This window comes from Mustela putorius, unplaced genomic scaffold, assembly GCF_011764305.1.
Source record: "Mustela putorius furo isolate JIRA1106 unplaced genomic scaffold, ASM1176430v1.1 tig00000127_pilon_pilon_pilon, whole genome shotgun sequence".
Taxonomy (NCBI): Eukaryota; Metazoa; Chordata; class Mammalia; order Carnivora; family Mustelidae; genus Mustela; species Mustela putorius.
The window spans coordinates 13,989,583-14,010,609 of record NW_025421288.1 but is presented as its reverse complement, the minus strand read 5'-3'; the positions used below and the strand labels follow the sequence as shown (position 1 = coordinate 14,010,609).

The following is a 21,027-nucleotide window of genomic DNA, read 5'->3' as shown; positions in this document are numbered from 1 at the left end:
AGCACTCAAGGGTCTGTCCTTCCAGGCATGGGAGCCCCCACGTTTGGAGACCGGAGACCATCCCCAGAGCTACACCCAGCAGGACCTCCCTCAATTCCCGAACTATCCGCAGAAAAGACAGCCCTGGGTCGGGAACACTCACCTTATCCATGCGGTCCGTCTGCACCCCGTATTTTCCGCCGAATCCTTTGGAGTAGTCTGAAAAGAGGCGCAACACCAGGCTTACTTGCAGGTCGAGGAGCAGCACAGCGACACCACCAGAGCCATGCAGACCCAGAAACAGCCCGGGAAAATGCACCCAGCGCAGAAAGAATGAGAGCCACCACACGATGCGTCTACTTGCAAGGCTAGTCTGGAGTCTACCATGGTGTTCGGGAGGCAGGCAGGTGGCAGGCAGAGAAGAGGCGCGTGCATGCTTTCCCGCATTCTCCCGAGGGACGGAAAGGGTGCCAGGGGCGGGCGGGCAGGCAGTGAGGGCGAGGAGGCCACAGCGTGGGCCAGGGGGAGGGGGCACCGCTGCAAGAGCACAGTCTTCCGCCCAGCAACGGCTGACCGGCCGCGGCCCTTCCTGTGTCCTGCTCTGTACGCGCTACGAGGAAGCTCAACTGTGGGCTTCTCTCGCTTTTCCAAAAGCAAAAATAACTCCATGGGAGAATTCTATGGGCCAAAGATTCATATCTTGGCGACACAGGTCTATGGGGCAGTCATGGCATCACGCAGTACTGCCATGGAGACCTGAGGCTGTCCCCACGCTGTCTCCAGGAGGGACCCAAGTGCGTGCTCCCACCCCGCCGGGACCCTGGCACCAGACACCTGAGCTCTGCCCCCAGATCTCAGACCATCACTCCTCTCCCAGCCACACTCCCTGTTCTAACAACTTAGTTAAAGACTGAACGGTCACGGGCTTCCTGGGTGGCTCAGAGGGTTAAGCCTCTGCCTTCGGTTCAGGTCATAATCTCAGGGTCCTGGGATCGAGCCCGTCGGGCTCTCTGCTCAGCCAGGAGCCTGCTTCCCACCCCCACCCTGCCTACTTGTGATCTATCAAATAAATAAATAAAATCTTTAAAAAAAAAAAAAAGACTGAACGGTCACTAAAGAAGAAAACGCGCTGGCCAGAATCCTAATACCTACATCTAGAAATTTCATTTCTTTCCCGTTTTGAGGACATACCAGTGACTCTGTGCGAGGAAGTTACACGTAGATGGTGTCACCAAAAAACAAAAAGAAAAAGACAACATCCCCACCCCAGCCAAGGACACCACCACAAGGGAAACACAGAGACCACACAGAACACGAAGGCTCGGGGCCAGGCGAAACCGAGCAGCTCCTTGGGTGACTCCCAGAGGCCACGGTCAGCGGCAGGGGCTCCTGGGAGACCAAAGACGGCCCACCCCACCCATCGTCATGTTACAGGATTAGGAGGACGTTACCCTAAGAATGACTCCTCTTACCAGATGCAAGTTCTAAAGGGCAGGGACAGAAAGGGCTGCAAGTCGGAATCGCCGCGGCCCAAACCGGGCTAAAAGGGCCACGTGCCCGCCAGCGACTAACTCGGAAGGCTGAGCCCCTGAAGTCCGTGCTAGAGGCAGCTGCACTGGGGGCGGGGGGCGGGGGGGCTGGTGAGCAACTATGCCTTGCTGGGACTCGTGCTTGGCCAGTCTCTCCTTGTAATCAAACCCCACAGCACAGGAGTCCTGCCTCTCGGACTGAACACCAAATCTGCCTCCGAAACCAGCCTTATAATCTGAAAATCCACAAGCAACAGTGGGGAAAACCGAGAGAGGAAACACAGTCTGGTTAGGATCGAGTCAGCAAGTGCACGCGTCACACACGTCGTCTAGAGAACGCAGAGCTTGTGCTCGCCTCGGCAGCACAGGTACTAAAGGCAGAGCTCCGCGGAGCCCGGAGCCAGAGTCAGCTCCCAGGCTCATACACAGGCCCGAGTCGGTGCCGAGGCTATAGGACACACTGAAACTCGTGGCACCTCAGCCCGGGTCCGAAGAGAGGTTAGGAGCTGCAAATGAAAGAATTCTGGAAAAGCACTCCACGCTCTGAGGTCTCCTTCTGGGGTCCTACCTGCGCTACGGACCCGAGAGTGTATCTCTGTGCGTGTAAGGCAGAGACACACTGTGCACAAGTACCACAGGGCCCTGCAGGTCAGCCCCCCACTCCCGCATGCTGGCTGCAAGGGCGGGTGCCAGGCCGGGGCACACGTGGCAGGGCCGCACCCCAGCCTGCAGCCTGGGTCCCAGGGACGGTGCTCGTCCTGACGTGAACAGGCTGCTGGGCGCAGGGGGCACCCGCGGCACACCTGGTCAGCAGGAACGCACACGCCGGCAGGAAACAGCGTTCCCAGGATGCTCCAGGAGCACAGGCTGGCACGGCGCCCCCTTATCATAGGCGCTCCCGGGGGAGGAGGGCTCATCACTACACTAGCTGGGGAGTTTTTCAAAAATGGGGCAGGCAGAGGCCAACCCCAAACGGTGGAGAGAAAAGGACACACAACAGAAATGCAGCAAGAACACGGCACACGGGAGGACCTGTGGACGGAAACAAACGAACTTCTGGAATGTTCTCAAATAGGAGCCAGCGTAACAAATGTTACCTTTTTGGGATTCGTGCAGCTGCAATTTCTCCTGGTGATCCCAGCCAAGAGCACATTTGTCTTGTCTGTCTGTCTGTACACCGAATTTTCCTCCAAACCCTTTCACATAGTCTACACACACAGAAAAGACCACGGTCTGGTGTCAGCAGGGAGCACGGGCAGCAAGTTCCTGGTACAGGCAGACACACACAACCTGCTACACGCGTGCTCGCTCCTCCTGCAGGAAGAGGGCCTCCTCGAGAGCATCTGGAAAGCAGCCTGACCTGTACTCTCGGCACCGTGAGGACAGAGGACCCCGCACACGAAGCTCCAAGACACGTGGCCCAAAGCAGCCCCAGCGAGCCGCCACGCCCCCCCGTTTACAACCCAGACATGCGACACGCAGCCGTTATCACAGGCAGCGGCTGGGGTGCCAGGGCTGAAGACGTGTCAGGATACGGTTTCCTCATTTAACAGCTGTGCTGGGACCTGCTATTTCCAGATGCAGTACTCAGTTACAAAGAGGCATCTAACTTCAGGGGTTCCCTCCCCGTGACGCTGTCCCCCTCTGTTCTGGCCACCCTCATCAGGCCACCAGCTGCCGGCGAGAGAAGAGAAACCGGGACGCACCTTTCTGCGACTCGTGCTTCTCCGTCTTGCCCTGGTACTCGAAGCCCACGGCGCTCTTGTCCACCTTGTCCCTGTCGATGCCATACTTGCCGCCAAAGCCCTTGGAGTAATCTGCACACGAGGAAGGTACTGTTTACAAACCAGCAACACAATCAGCGAGCCGACCTGAGCAAATACTCCTCCCACCCAATTTAAAACAACACAAGGACAAGTCAAAAGTCTTTCAGGCGCACTGTAAGGTCCCTAACACGGGAGACGCAGGACGGCATTACTTGTGTAGGTAAGAGAAAGGTGAACAGTAGCAGACAACAGATCCTAACAACGGTCGAGTCTCTCCTCCGTTCCGAAGGAGATCACGAAATGAGCATGTCAGATGTCGGCGAGGAAGCGGAGAAGGGGGAACCCTCTTGTGCTGCTGGCGGGAATGCGAGCTGGCGGTCACTCTGGAAACGGTACGGAGGCTCCTCGAGAAGTTAAAAATAGAGCTGCCCTATGACCCAGCAATCGCACTACTGGGTACTTAGTGCAAAGATAAGATGTAGTGAGAAGAAGGGGCACGGGCAGCCCAACGTTCACAGCAGCAATGTCCACAACCGCTGAACTGTGGAAAGAGCCCAGAGGCCCATCGACTGCTGAACGTGGTCCATATACACAATGGAATACTACGCAGCCATCAAAAGGAATGCGATCTTGCCCTCTGCAACGACGTGCGAGGAACTAGAGGGTATCGTGCTCAGCGACGTTAGATCAGAGAAAGACAATCATGTGATCTCACTCCTGTGGAATTCAAGGAACGAAACAAAGCAGCACAGGGAAGAGAGGACAAATAAGACAAGATCACGGAGGGAGACGAGTCATCACAGACTCTTAACTCGGAGACAAACCAAGGGCTGCTGGGGGGAGGCCGGTGCGGGGCTGGGGCGACTGCTGAGGGGCACTGGGGTGGGCAGGAGATGGAATGAGCACTGGCGTGACAGGCTATCGATAAATCCCTGAGCTCTGCCCCCGAAACCGGCAAAACACCGTGTGTCAACTGACTCAATTTAAGTTTTAAAAAAACAAAACAAAAACCAACCTTAAAAGAATTTAAGTATGCCAGCCAGACAAAACCAAGTGGAAGCGAGCACCCAGGGCCTCTGCGGGAGGGGCTGCACCGTAAATGCCTCACAGGGAGACCCCTTGCCAGGCAGGATCCCCAAAAACGGAGGGGAAAACCAGCTGGCAGACGAGGCCAATCTGCAGTTGCCTGCAGAACTTTGAAGTCAACGGCCTCTGACCTGGCAGTTCCATTTCTCAAAACTTACTGTTAAATGATCACTACGGATGAGACAAATGGACAAGAACATTCACTGTCGTCGATTTTTGGCTTCAAAAATCGCAAATGAGCTCAATTCCACGTTCCAAGGAGGCATGGCTGCATGCTTGTAGCTTCTCCGCGCAACGGAGATAGAACGGTCGACACAGACAAACCCCTACACTGACCTGTGCCGGACAAGAGCGTCCCCACGCGCGCAGCAAACAAGGCGAGCAAGGGTCGCACGAGCTGCCGGCACAGGGGAGGAAGTTCCCCGGGGTGGACGGACACCGCGCGCGAGGGACGGGGTGGGGGGAGGGAGGCAGGCCCCGCGCTGGCCCGACCTTTCTGCGACTCGTGCTTCTCCGTCTTGCCCTGGTAGTCGAAGCCCACGGCGCTCTTGTCCACGCGGTCGGCCTGCACGCCGTACTTGCCACCGAAGCCGCTCGAGTAGTCTGTGGAGACATGGCAGCGGTCAGTTGAGAAGCCCAGTAACAGCCTCAACTGTCACTTTGGCTCTTCGACCAAGCAAGACAAACACGTGTCGGAGTCAGGACTCGGCAAGAGATCAAGCGCACAGCTTAAAACACGCCCCACCCAGGATCACCCACGAGTAACCCCGACTCCATCTCCAGTGCTGCCCCGGCACCCGCCAATGGCACACGGAAGCTGCAGTCCCACCTGGGAAACAAGCCGCCGGAGCACGAGAGCCGCACGGCTCACACCTTCTGGAAGGGGCTGTGGAGGCCCGGGCCAGGCCAAACGGACAGTGCGCCCGCTCCCGGGGCCGCCCGGTGACATGCAAGACACAGGTATAAGCCCGCACATGCGCGAAGACCGTATCAAGCACTTGGGAGAAAGTGACGTGCTTCTGCTTTCAGAAAGAGGCTTTAGGAGGCGGCATGACTCGAAGGTCATAGGCGCCATGTGAGGACCACACAGGGAGTAAAGCATCAGTGATCAGAGGGCTCCGGTTCCCACTGTTGGGGGCAGTGAGCTCGTCACCAGCCACGCCCAAGACAGACTCTCCCGGGACAATGCCACTCAGAAGGCAGAAGGCAGCCTCTGTCGCAGCCTGGGAGGCACCATGATGACACTGGACACTCAGGGAGCACGGCCCTCCCCAAGAAACCTCCTCCAGTGACAGTGCCCTCCCCCGCTCCCTCCTGCCCGGCCGTCCACAGCGCGGCTTACCTCTCTGCGAGGCGTGTTTCTCGGTCTTGCCCTGGTATTCGAAGCCGACAGCGGACTGCAGGTACCAAAGAAAGAGACACACATTTTTAAATGCCTCCAAATCAATTCATCTGAACCCACAATACATACGACATTTTTAAAAACATGAACCATGTTATTTTTTGGCCTCTGATTACTTAACCCAGGTGCAGATCTAACCAAAGCCCAAAGCTCTGGTGTCTGACATGTGTCGGGCCACGAAACGTGCACCGGGTCGTGTGGGCAAGTACCGCTTGTGGATTTCTGCCCGATGCCAGCCTGGGACGACTCCCACTACTGCCCGTGGCCTTGCTTTCCACGGGAACTCTTCCAAGAGCAACACAGACATCAGGCGTGAGAATGGGGGCGGAGGGGTCTGCACCCACAGCCCCGGGACAGGCAGGTACCATCACCCCATTTTACGGTTAACACAGACCCACGGCTCACGGAGCAAAGCCTGAATGCAGACTGAGGTGCGAGCCCACAGCCCAGGCTCTCCGACGCTACGACAGAGAGCACAGGTGCTCCAGGGGCTCAGTCAGAGAATCGGGGATGGGCCGAGGCCCTGGACGACAGCTGGACGCCAGCCTTAGTTCTGGGTATGGGCGAGGGGGTTGGGGGCGGGGCTCTCCCGTGTCCCAGGGACGTCCGTGCAGTGTGGGTGGCTAGACAGGGTCCCAGGGACACCTTCTCAGGGAAACGTGAGGCTGTTCCTGGTCCATCTGATGACAAAATAGCAACACAGAGGACTGTCCCCACAAGAGCAACAACGACCCCTAACGCGTTCCTGTCCTCCCGTGCTCAGCCCAGCGAGCCAACCATCTCCGAGCCCCGGGGGGGATGGGGGGGCGCTGGGGGTTCTTCCAGGAATCCTGCTCTCAGGACGCCCACCTGGCAGTACGGAGTCGGAGCCACCTCGTGCTACAGTGACAGGCCCAGCGGATGCCACGGTCTGGAGAGAGTGGCCCGATCGCTGCGTGCTGGCTCCCACGCCCCCCACTCACCTGGTCAACTCTGTCCACCTGGACACCAAACTTGCCTCCAAAGCCGCGGACGGAGTCCACCTGGGAGCAGTGCTTGGAGAGTTTCGACTGGTACTCGTGGCCGACGGCCGACTGCAACAGGGTGCGGAGGGGGGTGGTGAGCTGCCGGCTCTACCAGTCCCCCACAGCCCGGACTGGGCTCCTCCCCAAAACACACACAGCACGAACACCGGCGGGGGTGGGGGGGAGGGCAGAGCTGCCTGAGACCCTGCCAGGTGGGACCTTGGGACGCAGTGCGGACAAGGCAAGGACCCTGCTGTCAATTCTGCCCCAAACCCAGCCTGCGACCTCCGGCCTGCCCACGGAGACTGGTGGCGACAGTCACTTGCTCCGCTAAAGCGTGACATGAGACCAGGAACCAAAAATACCCTAAGGGTCAGGGCTGCAGATAGCATGCTTCTGTTAGGACACACGTCCAGCCACTAGTACCGAGCGAGCGCCCCGTCCAGGCAAGGAGCAGCTGCCACTGCGTCCCTTCATGGCCCTCGGGAAAGGAGGTGGACTCAGCCACCCTCGGCCTGCTGTGCCGTTTGCTATAGACCCTGTCAGTTGGGCTTCTGGGCCACACCGACCACCCAGCTCTCTGTAAACAAAGCTTCTGGAACACGGCCACATCTGCTCACTTATATCCTGAGACCACTTCTGAGACTCAGCCACCAAGTTCTGAAAACTGCCTGAGACCCCACAGCCTGCAAAGCTGAACACGTTTACTACTGAGCCCCGAGCACCGCCAGCACCGCCCCCAGAATGGACAGGACCATGGACAGCGGGGCCCCCCCGGACACAGCACAGGGACAGCACATCTGAGCCCTCCTTCTAGCTCCGACCGTCACACCACCTGGGAACCACACCACAATCACCCGCCGCTCGTCTGAGGGGCTTCACAGGATGCCCTGGTTCAGGTGTCAGCCCCACCGCGGACCCTCCATGGGCAACTCAGGAGTCCGTTCTCGCCATATCCCAGGGGAAGGAGCAGCGTCCTCCTGGAAGCGCCAGGGCTGCGCGACCACCGCCCGCACCCCGTCTGTTCGACCACCGCCCGCACCCCGTCTGCTCAACATCGGTACTGACAGACAAGCTCCGGGACACGCCGCAGCCTCCAGGGCCCCTGGCCAGAAAGAGGCCAGAAAGCGCTGACAGAGCAGCCCGGAGGGGCAGCCTTCCGAAGGGGTCCCCCAGCATGAATCGCACCAGAAAGAAGTGAAAGAGGTTTTAAGACTTTCTTAACAACGTGGCCGGGGTGACAGCCTGGCAACTTTCCTCAACCTCTCTATCCACATAGATCAACCTGGCTGACAACGTCCTGTTCATGACTAGAGCTCAGCACTGGGCAGGGCGCCGCCTGGACGCACACTCCAGGTCCCGGGGTGTGGCCATGGCCAGCTCGACCCCGAGCGAAGGGCAGGAGAGCCGAGCAGACGGGGCTGGCGGCTGCCCCACCGGTCCAGGCCACATGCCTCTGGCCAATCCGTGCCTGTCCGAGGTGGGTCTTACTCCCAAGAGTCTCTACTGCATCGTCCTCAACTGTTTACAGAGACCTTAGGACTTAGGACTTTTTCCAACTTCTGGAGAGAACAAGTTGCAAGTAAGAGTGACTGGGCTGGGGAATCTCCGTTCTTTCTGACAACAGGTCCAACTGTGCCCCCGGAGCCGCAAGCGAGCCTCGTCGAAGTGCGCAGTGAGGCACGGGCGGAGGAACCCGAGCCCCATCAACATCCCCCGCCGGCTCCTCTTTAAGGGGCCCCACACACTGCACTGGCACGAAGGGGCTTCCCTGAGCCACCTAAGGATGGTTAGCACATCGGCCAGGGACATACAACCCAGGCACTCAGAAGATATCCCTGGACCTTCACGGTGGCCGCCAGCCAGGCACGAGGTGAGGACAGGCACCAGCCCCGAAGAGCCTCCGGGGAACGGAGGACAACAGGGAGAAGGTACAGGGAAGGGTGCTGCGGGCTGGCCGGAGTGGGGAGGGGAACACTCCTTAGGGAAGCTTCGCAACTAGAAAGGCCTGAGGCCAAGGTGCCGAGCGGGCAGGAGGCGCAGTCCCTCAGCAGCACGGAAGCCGGAAGTGAACGCCAGGTTCTTCCCGCCATCCAGCTTCCTTGACACCTTGCTTTCCCCAGAGTCATTTTTCCAACCCAGACCCAGAGCCCAAACTAATCGTTCATTTCTCTCCGACTGCCCGCACCCCATGCGCACAGGCTTCGTTCGGGGTGAGAAAGGCTTCTACCGACTTGATTCTTTCACTGGCCTAAGCACATGGTGGTTCTGTGTGTTTGCACTGCAAAAAGCTATCAGGCTTTTCTTTAGAATCTGAAGATTAGAGGCACCTGGGGGGCTCAGGCGTTACGCATCTGCCCAGAGTCCTGGGATCAAGCCCATCAGGCTCCCTGCTTCTCCCTCCCCCGCTCCCCCTGCTTGTGTTCCCTTTCTCGCAGTCTCTTTGTCAAATACATAAATAAAATCTTGAAAAAAAAAAAAATCCAGGGGCGCCTGGGGGGCTCAGTGGGTTAAGCCTCTGCCTTCGGCTCAGGTCATGATCCCAGGGTCCTGGGATCGAGCCCCGCATCGGGCTCTCTGCTCGGCGGGGAGCCTGCTTCCTCCTCTCTCTCTCTGCCTGCCTCTCTGCCTATCTGTGATCTCGGTCTGTCAGATAAATAAATAAAATCTTTAAAAAAAAAATTAAAATTTAAAAAATAAAAAAAAAAAATCCATAAATCCTACTGCTGCTCACTTTCCCTGTCCAGACATCTCCAGGAACGAGTATCACACCAGGAAACGTCCGTGTCTTCCCTGCGGCTCACACTTGGTCCAACTCCAGCTTAGGTGCAGCTCGGACCTGGTTTGGGGTGCCCATAGGCGCCCCCCGCCCACCCACTCTGTGGTAACACGGTGCAGCGTGGTACACTGTGACCCAGCGGCGGCGTTTCATGTCCGCTCAGACACTGAATCCGATCCGTGCGCGCGGCGGCGGGCGGGAGGCAGGTCTGGAATTACAGACCAGAACCAGGACACGCCCCTGCCCACGGCCTCCCCTCTACACAGGATGCGGGCAGACACTCGCAAGTCAGAGCAATCTCACGTTGCGGAGCCCAGGAAACTCGCGTCTACAGGGACGTCTGGAGAACATGAAGAACCGTCTCGGGGAGAAGCCTGCGACACACCAGCCCCTGCTCCGTCCTCTCCTGCGCCACCAGCCGCCCAGAGCTCCCTGCTCCCTCTCGGGACACGGAAAATGCAAACTGCTGACAAACACTGATCCGTTCAGTCAACAAGGCTGACAGCATGTCCTCAGGTTCCTGAACTCAACCGGTGACAGCTCAGGGGAAGCTCGGCCACTGTTCTCAGAGGGAGCGATCTCGCCTGGCCTCGTGGGCAGGGGCTCCGTGTTTCACAGAGTGCCAGACTCCCGTGTGCGGTTCATCACGCAAGCGGGACGTCAGCACACCTACGGGGCTCATCGTTCGCCTGCGGCGTGAAACCGGGGCGCCCCCAGATTTGGTCCCGGTCGGCAGGTTGGTCCGGGTTAGGCAGCAAGCTGAAGGGCGTGGGCGTGTAGAAGTCACGCCAACGCCGGCGGTCAAGAGGCTTCTGGGCTCTGTCTGGGTCCCAGGGCAGGCCGCTCTACGTGTCCCCACACCCCAGCAATCATGAGACCCTCCAGCAGCTTCTGAAGAGCGGGAGTCAGGTTAGCCAACAGAGAATGACTTCTGGCAAATCCCAGCTCCGAGACACCGACTGCAAACGTTTAACCCAAGGAAGTCGGAGCCCCTTCTCGGCCGACCACGTGCGAGCCGAGAACAGACGCAGCGGCCGCACCTCACCTTGTCCATCCTGTCCTGCTCCACGCCGAACTTCCCGCCGTAGCCGTGAGAGGCTTTCGGTCCCGTTTCAAGCTCCTTCTCCTTGAGGGTCTGGTGTTCTTGAAAAACGTTCTCTCTCAGCTTGTGTATGCTTGGAGGGAAGAGAGAAAATGAGAGCAAACCACGGAACAGAAGCGCACCCTCGCCTTCGAGGAGGACACACAAGGACGAGAGACGTCACATCGTACACCTGTGATCTCGTGACTCTGGCCCCCAAGTCCCCGACTACATCACACTTTCCTGACTCCTCTGCCAGCCGGCCACCTGCTCCGGCAGCTTAAGCTTAAGGGGGAAAAGAAACCAAAGTGCGCACCCACAAGGCATCCCAACCCCCCCGAGTAGCTACCCCGAGACGTGGACCTTCTCTCAAACAGAGAAAAGGTTCTGCTTCATCAGGTAACAGCACCAGGAGAAGCAGTTGTGTGAGCGCCACCCAAGGCAGAAGGAGAAACAAAGTCAGCATCCCTGACCCCAGGCACACTGAGGACACCGGTCCAAGACAGTGAGGCAAGACATTTCGACAGTGTCCCTTTACTTGAAATACTCTAGCTTTGGAAATATTCAAAAGTGAAATGAAAGACGTTCAGATTTATCATCCAAAGTCACTTTTTTTACCGGAAAATACTGGGGATCGTGAAACAGATCACAAGCTGTGGTCAAAGCCTGGCAGGTCAGGGAGTACCTGCAGCTGTCCCCATCAGACCACAAAGCGGCACAAGCCCACCCCCCATCCCCCGCAGGAGCAGGAGGAAGAACACTGCTCCTCACCCCCGGAAGGACCCCAGGCCCCCGAAGCGTCCCGGAGGCTGCTCCACCAGAGAACGCCGGCGATGGCTGACACATCTCCGAGCCACGGGAACGGACAGGAGGAGAGGAACGGGTGACCTAACCCGCCGGGGAGGCGGCCTGAAGCACGACGGCGCTGGCCCCTCTCCCCGCAGGCCCGGGGCCCTCCCTCGACATCCTCCTGGGACTTCTGCGGAGGGGGCGGGCCCAGCAAGTCAGGGAGGAACGGACACTCGTGTCTAAACCGCCCACATCACAGGCCAAGCCTCTTCTATGGATGATTTACCGACTCTCTCGGCCAAGAAGGGCCTCATCTTCCTGAGAGACAGCGGGGCCGAGCAGGACCAATGTGCAAACGGTCCCAGGGGTCACTCGGTCAGGGACAGTCCTTCACGCAGGGAGCGAGAGGGGCGTTCTGAAGCCAGTCCGGCCTACTCGAAAGCCTGAGCACAACTTAAAGTCGGTTTTAGCTACACTCCCTGATGAGGAAACACCACCGAGAGAGGGGACAGGTCAAGACAGGGCCGAGTTGGGACCAAGGCCACGTTCTCCGACAACGGCGATCACTCAGTTCCTCTATTTTGGGCTTTACGCGAGAACACGGTGCTTAGAATCCAGGACCCAAAAGCCCATGATAAAATAGTAAGACTGTAACAGTCACGGCAAGGGCGGGCGGTGTTTCAGGTCTAAGGCTTTCAAGGACACTGTGCATGTCCGAGACGGGCCACTGGCAGAGGGGACGCAGGGGACCATGTCCCGCAAGGAGAGTGGACGCCAGAATTGCAAATGAAGGACTCGTCCGCAGCAGGAGTGTGAGGTCGCTGCGTCTGTGAGCTCGCACACACGCACACACACACGCGCACACGCACACACACGCGCGCGCACACGCACACAAACATGTGCACACACGCGCACACGCACGCACACATGCACACACGCACGCGAAGTACATCGCCGTGTCCCACCCTCATCTCCCGCAGTGAACCAAGGGAGGGACCACGTGAGGGACAGAGGCCAGGCCCCCGGCCCACCTGCTGTCGCTTTTCAGGGGACCGTTTTCACACCAACAGCTCTTACTTGATGTGCTCCTGGTGCCCAGACCCCTTCACGGTTTTGGCCCCCCATCTCTGCTCTTTCTCGCTCACGTCGTTCTGAAAAGAAGAAGACACGATCAGCGGACTCCCTGCGACCCTGGGGACCCGCGGAGGGAAGCCGCTTTCGGGAGCAGCACAGCAGCGACAGGACGGAGGCTCGTACCACAAAGTCGGGGTCGGTCTCCCAGTCATCAGAGCCCACGTCGTCCTGGGTGATGGACACGGCATGGCCTGCCGAAGCCTTCCACATCTGGAAGAGCAGTGCGCAGAGTCATGGGGGCTGAGCGGGCGGCCCCCCGCACCCCAACTGCAACCCAGGTCGGGGGTCGCCAGCCCCGCACGGACCCCGACACGAGAAAGGAATGAAAGAGAACGCTGCGTTTCTAGCCCTGTTCTCAGAGGGCATCGGGAACGCTGTCAGAATGTGCCGCCTCAGTTCAAGTGAGAACATCTTCGGGAAAATAAAAACATCACGCGTGCACTTACTTCGTGAAGACCCCGTCCCTCCCGCAAAAAAACAAAAGGAAACAGACTACCCGTTTTGCTTTCTAGTGCTCAGAGGACATGCAAGTGCTTCCTTAGCTCGGACTCTGGCAAGTGAATAAATGTTCCACGTGATTTACGAGGGTCCCTCACCATCCACCTGGGGACGCAGCCAGGACACCAACTGCCAACCTTTCCTGCCCCAGGCAGCCCGAGGACGGGAGGTGGCCCTTCCGCCCCAGCGATGGTTCCACCTGGCACAGAGGATGACAGCTTCACGGCGGGGCAGCGGTGGCTTTTCCTAACCACAAAGGTAAACTCTAACCTTTCAACTCTTAATGGTGTCAGGAGAAAACCAGGTCTGAGAACAGCGGGTCCGTCTTCCCCAGAAGCACTCAAACAATTCCCCCGAGCCAGGAAGCACCTGGGAGATGATTTTAACTCGATCAACCGAAAGCTCCTGTGGCTTGAACTCAGACAGGACCGAAGTCCCTCAGGAGCCCGAGAACCTCCCGTCCGGATCCACCCCTGACCCCAGCTCTGCTGGGCCTCAAGTCCAAACTCAAGGTGGTAGTGAGTGCTGTCATACGCCAGCACTCTCAAGTTCCCAGATGCGACTCCGGTCACTGTGACCTGAGCCGGGAAGTTTGCTCCTGGGTAAGGCAGGACCAACACAGTCCCTTCAAGGCCACCGCGAACCCTGCTCTCTGTCCGGCTGTCCCAGGCACGGCAAGCACGTCCCAGATGTAATCTGCTTTTGACACGAGTTTAGCGAAAAAACAGACTAAACGCTCAGCCCTGGGTGGAGCAACCCGAGGTGCCCCGTCCCCTGCGCCCACGTACAAACGCAAGGACAGCTGCCTGAAAATTTGTTTGCTCACAGTCAGCCTCTCCCAGTCAAATGTGCCCCGTACGTCACCACAGTAGAAAAGGGCCTCAACTGTGGGACGTCAGCTGCCCAGGGGTCCAGCCACTGAGGACACAGTCACACAGAAGGACAGGGTCTCTGGGGAGGGCCAGTGCGGCCACCTTTCCCCCTCAGGCAAAGGTGAAAGGGGTCTTTGCTGCTGCTGTCCTGGACGCAGGCAGAGAACACAGCAGAGCCAACCTTCACGGGTCCTTCTGGAAGGTGGCCTCCTGCGGGCAGGGTGAGCACTGGCCCTGCTTCCTGACGCCCTGCCTGGCAGCTCCTCCCACCCTCCACAGCACAGATCCAAGAGGCCAGATGGCTCCTCCCAGAACAGAGAGGCTTCCTGAGACTTCTGGAACCCCCTTCTCTTTCACCCGCAGGCAACACTGGAAACTGGGCTGACTCACTTTACTTATTTTTAAGTAATCTCCACACCCAACGTGGGGGTCCCAACTCATGACCCCAAGACCCCAAGTTCAAGAGTCGCATGCTATTCTGACGGAACCGGCCAGGCGCCCCTTGACTTGACTTTTTAAGCAACATTTCCTCCAGAAAATGATGGTCCCCACCTCTGCAGACCCAAAGGGAGACCACCCACTCCCCCTCCTTGCCTGGGGATCCACCCCGACAGTCCGAGGCGAGACAAGGGGAGACGCTCACGGGGCACAAACCTTTCTTTCCAGCTGGCGACAAAAGGCTGCTCAGGGGTCCCTGTGGAAAGCCAGTGCTCCTGCGAGGAACTTCCAGCATTTGGGAGTGACTCTGTCTGTGAAAACACGAAGGGCAGAGAGCTCAGAAGCGGCCAGTCTGGGCAGAGCCAGCGCACAGGTCCTTTCGGGAAACTCTGACATCGAGGCTTCGTGAGGAAGCCCGAGAGGAGGACGTTCGCAGCTGACGCACGTAAAGCTCGACTTTCAGACACACTGAGAAAATACAGAAAACAGCAAAGCTTCACAAGACTCACAGCCGCGCGGAGCTGCTTCCCCGAGCGAACGGAGACCACTGCGGCCATCGCGCACAGACGGATCCTGTCCGCCACGATCCGGACACGTCTCCGTTTTTCGCTCCTTCTAAATTATGACTGCTCAAAATCCTAAAATCCTATTACTGCGAGTTTAAGAAAATAACATAAGGAAAACTCTGAAGGGATCGTGCGTGGCTGGAGACAAAAGCCGCGTGGTGACAATCACCAGCATGAGAAGGGGGCGGCGCTTCTGATGGAGGGTGGGTTACCGGCAGCACCGGGATCAAGACTCCAGGGCCTCGGGCCACCGATGCACCACCTTCTCCACCACCCTCTCCCGAGACAACAACGCCCACCGGCACTGTACTGCCAGACGTCCCAGAGCCGAGGAATCTAGTCCCCTGTGCCTAGAACAAGTCCTTCAGAAGCACCAGCTGCTGCCTCGGCACCCAGCCTGGTCCACGTCAGGAACTGGACGGCTCATGCTATGCCAGCCTTCCCTACACTCCCTGTTGTGTTCCTGACGCTACTACTCACCCCTCCTCTCTTTTCAGTCCCCTCTGGAGACCCTAACTTCTGTAGGCTGCTTAGTACGTGCTAAGGGCTGAGGTTATTACCGTAATTAGTGAACACGTGTAAAAATCCACCCAAGGGCGGCCAGGGACAGACCCAAGTCCACACTTACCACCCCCTCAAATTTTTCAATTAAAAAAAAAAAAAATCACAACAGTAACTGAGAATGTAAAAGCCTGGGTCTTTTTTTGGACCCAAAGATAATCTCTCTGGCGCCCTACCTCACACCATATACAAACACTAATGCCAAAACAGGTCAGAGATCACACAAATCTAAGCTTCCATTATTAAACTGTCACAAGAACACGTCAGTGTAGATTTTCATCACCTTCAGTTTGGCGACAGCTCTTAGATGTGACACCAGAAGCACAGGGGAGAAGAGGAAAGAACAGAGAAATTGGACAAAACTGAAAGGTTTTGCTTCAAGAGACACCAGCAAGAGACTCAGGACCATTCCCAGAACGGGAGGAAACAATGTTTCCAGATCCTATACCCGAAATAAAGAACTCCGTGGACTCAACAGCAAACAAGGACAATTAGCCATGTTGTAAAACCGGGTGGAAGTATCTCCAAAGAGGAGTAAATGGCTGCTGAGCTCACACAAGAGAGGATGGAGCATGGCGGGGCAGGAAATGCAAATCAAACCCCCAAGTGGGCTGAGGCTGAAACGAAACACCAGACAGAGTGAGGCAAGTGAGGCAGGCGGGGTGCAGGCCCCAGAGCCGCCCCGGAGTGCTGGTGCGAGGACAAACAAGTAACAGAGCCACGGGTCGGCGAAAGGTGACACAGAGTCACCACTGGCCCAGCAGTCCCCACCCCCAGAGGCAGGCCCAAGAGAAAGAAAAATTTATGGCCCCACAAAACCTCGCATGGGAACGGTTGGGCAGGATCCTTCTTTAGGGCCAGAAAGCACGAACAAGGCCAGCGCCCACGTGACGCAGCAGGTCCACGTGACCCACTCGTGCTGGAATGTTATCTGGCAACGCGGAGGGACCTGACCACCCGCTACAGCACGAGCGACTCTTGAGAACACGCGAAGGGCGAGAAGCCAGAGACAAAACCCCACGTATCAGCCAATCTCCTTCACATGAAACGTCCAGAACTGCCAAGTCTAGGGAGACAACAGTAGATCGGTGGTTACCTATACTGGAAGGAGGGAACAGGGATCCTTTTGAGGGGATAAAATTACTCTCAAGTGGACTGTGCTGATAGTTGCACAAGCCAATGTGTCACAAAACGACTGAACTGTTCCCTGGGTGAATTATATGGTGTATGAATTGCACCTCAGTAAAACTGTTACCAAAATAACACCCCTCACCATCAACGGACCTTCCTTGCAAACGTCACACGTCACACGTACTCATCAAGACCGCACAAGGGTGACATCACCATGTGCCTCCATATAAACCGAGAGGAACACTGTATGGGACAAAGTTCTAGATGACGGGACAGAGTTGGCTTCCCATTAAGGTCACTATGGCCAGCGCAGCAGAGCAGTAGACTGAACCAGAAGGCCCTAGCTGTGTGCAGAGCCGGCCACTCCTCACACCGCACTCCCCAGAGAAAAGCCCCTGGCGCCTGGGCTTGCTTCCGCGCCCCCACAAACCTGAAAGACTAGGCCCGGGGCTGGAGCCCACATCTTGCGGCCACTGCGGATGCCTGGCATCCCGCACCACCAGGCCGTCTCGGTGCTCCCCAGCCAGTCCCGGTGCTCCCGAGGACTCAGGCCTTCCACCACGCCTTTTTTGAGCACCTCCCTGAGCACCTCCCTGGGCCGCCCCGCACCCAAGAAGTCTGAATCACCCATCCGAACCACTCCGACGGGCTTTAAAGATAAGCCCCTCAAAACGACCCACCCAGAAGTCAGCTGCAGCCACCGGGAGACAGAGGATCAGAACGACCCTGCAGCCACCGGGAGACAGAGGGTCAGAACGACCCTGCAGCCACCGGGAGACAGAGGGTCAGAACGACCCTGCAGCCCCCTCGCTCTTCATCCTTATTCCAGAGCCCGGGAAAGCGGCCTTTGGGGCTCTTCCTGCTCCAGGGGAAATCTGGGATTGGTTTTCCAAGACAGACCCGGCTGCCTCCAAGCACTGGGGCAGTGACTCACCCCACGGTCAGAGGGGGTCAGGGACAACAGAGGCCTGTCCAAGGCACAGCCTGCCCCGGCCCTGGGCCCACCGGGCCAGGCCAGACGCCAGAACGCAGGGGGTTAACCCCTGACAAAGCACAGCGCGGCCAAGTCCACGCAGCCCAAATGGGGCGCTGGCAGGGCGGTCTCTGGGAGGGACGCCCACTCAGGATGCCTCCCGAGCTGCGGTCAGCGGAAAATGGGATTCCTCCCCCAGAGGCCCCAGCCCCCCGCAGACTCCAGTCTCGGGAAGCCCTGTGCCCTCTTCTCCCGGCCCTCCCGCGGGGCGATCGAGCTCCCGGAATATTCCAGAGACGGAAACCCAACCACCAGCCCCAAAGCACCTTTCTGGTGACTTCCAACACCCCCAGAGGAGGGGCTGCTCCAAATTTAGAGCCTCTCGACCGGCCGCAGCCGCGCGAGTCGCTGCGTTCCCACTGACCTGATTGCAGAACCTCCGGGTGGGTGCCCCCGGCTCCCGGCCCTCCTCGCCCGACCCCGGCCCTCCTCGCCCGACCCCGGCCCTCCTCGCCCGACCCCGGCCCTCCTCGGGCTCCCGGCCTCCCTCCCCGGCCCGACCTCGGCCCTTCCCCGGCCTCTCCCCAGCAGACCCCGCCCCTCGGAGCCCGGCCCCGGCCGACCCGACCCCGGCCGACCCGACCCCGGCCGACCCCCGGTCTCCGTCCCCCGCCCCGGCCCAGCGACCCGCCCGCGCCCCCCGCCCCGGCCCAGCGACCCGCCCGCGCCCGAAACCGCGAGCGGAAGCGCGGCGAGACCGCAGCGACCGCCGCTTCCTTCCCGTCCCGGAGCCGGCGGCGCCCAGGGCAGCCGGCGGAGGAGCCGGGCCCCCGCCCTGCAGCCCGGCCGCGGACGCCGCGCTCGCTCACCGCGGCCCGGCGTCCGTCGCTCCCCGCCCGGCCCTGGCCCCGCCGCGCCCGCGGCTCCCGAGCGCCCGGCTCCACTTCCGGTGCCGCGGCGGGGGCGGGGCGCATCCGGGTCCCGGCGAGGCCCCGCCCCGCGCCCTCCGGAGAGGTGGGGGGGGCGGCGGGCGCGCGGGGAGCCGGCGCGGAGGAGCGCAGGGCCGGAGCCGCCTCCCGCGCCCACGTGGCACCGGCCGCGCCCTCCGCCGGCGGCCGCGCGAGCTCTGCCCGAGCGTGCGGGCGACTCCCTGCGGGGCGAGTGCGGGGCGCGCTCGGCCTGCGCCGGGGCGGAAGCGCCCAGGGCGTGCGCTGGGATCCCGGGCACTGCCCGGGTGAGAAGGGGAGATGCGCCAGGCCAGGTGGACTCCCAGGAGGGGGCTGCAGGGGTCAGGCAGCGAGGGGACGCATCCTCGTCCAGCCGTCCACCCACCGTCCTTCCTCCCGCCCGCCCAGCCACGCGCCTCCATCCTCCACCCGCCCACCCATCTGCCCGCCTTCATCCACGACCCGCGGCTTCCGCCCACGCACCCACGCACCGGAGCATCCACGACCCGCAGCTTCCACCCACCCACCCACGCACCGGAGCATCCACGACCCGCAGCTTCCACCCACGCACGCACCGGAGCATCCACGACCCGCAGCTTCCACCCACCCACCCACGCACCGGAGCATCCACGACCCGCAGCTTCCACCCACCCACCCACGCACCGGAGCATCCACGACCCGCAGCTTCCGCCCACCTACCCACGCACCGGAGCATCCACGACCCGCAGCTTCCGCCCACCCACCCACGCACCGGAGCATCCACGACCCGCAGCTTCCACCCACCCACGCACCGGAGCATCCACGACCCGCAGCTTCCACCCACTCACGCACCGGAGCATCCACGACCCGCAGCTTCCACCCACCCACGCACCGGAGCATCGTCCGTCACCTCCGCCCCTCCTTCCGCTCTCCATTCACCCACCCGTCCACCATCTGTCCACCCGGAGAAGGCCACATATGTAGCAAGCACAGAGTCAGCAGGATAAACATGGACCTTGTCCTCGGGGCCCTTCCAGCCTAGAAGGAAAATCAGGCATCATCACACGGACACATAATTAGCAAACAAGATAAATGCTATGAGAAAGTCAAACTGTTGTGAAATTGTACTCGGGAGGGGGGGGCGCCTGGGTGGCTCAGTCGTTAAGTGCCTGCCTTCAGCTCCGATCATGATCCTAGGGTCCTGGGATGGAGCCCGGCATAGGGAGTCCCTGCTCGGCGAGTCTGCTTCTCCCTCTCCCACTCCCCCTGCTTGTGTTCCCTTTCTTGCTGTGTCTCTCTCTGTGTCAAATACATAAATAAAACATTTTAAAAAGAAAAAAAAATTGTACTGGGGAGAATTTGGGACCTTCACTCACCCAGGAGATCAGAGAAGGATTCTTTTAGGCAATTAACATTTGCACCAAGATGTGAAGGTCAGTAGAAGTAAGGGGGTCAGGAGGGAAGAATTTTCCAGGCGCAGAAAACAACCCCTACGAAGGCCCTGAGGCAGAGGAACCAAAAAAAGTTGGGTAGAAAAAGTACAGGGATGAAGCACGGCAGTGGGATTGACGGGCACAGCAAGGACCTTGGTCTTTATTCTAAAATAAATGGGAAGTCCTTAGAGGAAGTTAAGCAGAGAAGAGACATCATAAAGTTTCGATTATAATGAGATCCCTCTAGCTTCTCTGTGGGGAATCGATGGGAAGACGGTCAGGTAAGAGCCTAGGACAACCAGTTAAGGCAAACCTGTAGTAGCAGGTAAGTGGAGAGAGTGAGAGTAGATACAAGAGACATTGAGAACATTAAATTGTCAGGTTTGGATGGATTAGGGGTGGCAAAGGAGATGTCAGGTGTCAATGGATAATTTTAAAACATAAAGTGACTTTCCTACACATATACCTGTACAATGAACACATGTCAAAGATGTTATGTAACTTCATAATGAATGAAGCAATAAGGCGTTCCAGCTTTTCAAGGAGAAGCCAGGGGACCGCTGAAATGAATATGCAAAACCAATCTATCCACAGGGCAAGAGTCAACTGTATTTCACTACATTCGGCTAAGTTGTATATCTACGGACAAGAATTACTTGCACTGCTGTCTGATTTCTTCAGAGGTCTGAGAGAGTGTGAGCAAAAACTGTAGCCCATGGCATCAAGCGATTACCAGAGGCCCCTGAGTTCTGCTGAAACTTTTCCGATAATCACTTTTTTGTCATTCTGAAGTATGAAATCCTTCCTTACAAAAGGATGGCCCAGCCTCTTCGCAGATGCTCAGACAAGGAAGATGGAGGGAGGTGGGGTGGGGGAAGAGAGAAGCACCCAGAGGAGGGGTCCGAGTCGCAATACGGATTTGGACTTGGCACATGGGAGGCACCATCAAGTTGAGGCTCAAGAGAGGAAGATGCGTCTTCAGCCGGGGGTTGGAAAGTAAGCAGGAGAATGACGTAAAAAATGGTGGGAAAGGGGTCCGAGGATCAGGGAGAGAGTCAAGCAGAGGTGCAGAGGTGGGAG

At 58.7% G+C, this 21,027-nt stretch overlaps 1 protein-coding gene across 8 annotated transcripts in view; it reads right to left on the bottom strand.

Moving 5' to 3' along the window:
• Positions 1-18,562, bottom strand: part of CTTN (cortactin) — a 30,255-nt gene extending 11,693 nt beyond the window's left edge. For 2 of the 8 annotated variants that reach the window (XM_045066331.1, XM_045066339.1), the window contains exons 1-12: positions 18,458-18,562; positions 14,574-14,668; positions 12,673-12,759; positions 12,493-12,566; positions 10,591-10,720; positions 6,725-6,835; positions 5,703-5,757; positions 4,853-4,963; positions 3,215-3,325; positions 2,606-2,716; positions 1,634-1,744; positions 143-198 (exon numbers count right to left, since the gene is read on the bottom strand). In XM_045066331.1, coding sequence (XP_044922266.1) covers positions 143-198; positions 1,634-1,744; positions 2,606-2,716; positions 3,215-3,325; positions 4,853-4,963; positions 5,703-5,757; positions 6,725-6,835; positions 10,591-10,720; positions 12,493-12,566; positions 12,673-12,759 — 957 coding nt within the window. In that variant the 5' untranslated portion in view covers positions 14,574-14,668; positions 18,458-18,562. Of the gene's footprint in view, positions 1-142; positions 199-1,633; positions 1,745-2,605; positions 2,717-3,214; positions 3,326-4,852; positions 4,964-5,702; positions 5,758-6,724; positions 6,836-10,590; positions 10,721-12,492; positions 12,567-12,672; positions 12,760-13,317; positions 13,417-14,573; positions 14,669-18,457 lie in introns of all 8 variants that reach the window. The other 6 variants (XM_045066336.1, XM_045066337.1, XM_045066334.1 and 3 more) reach the window with 6 other exon arrangements.
• Positions 18,563-21,027: the final 2,465 nt, after the last annotated feature.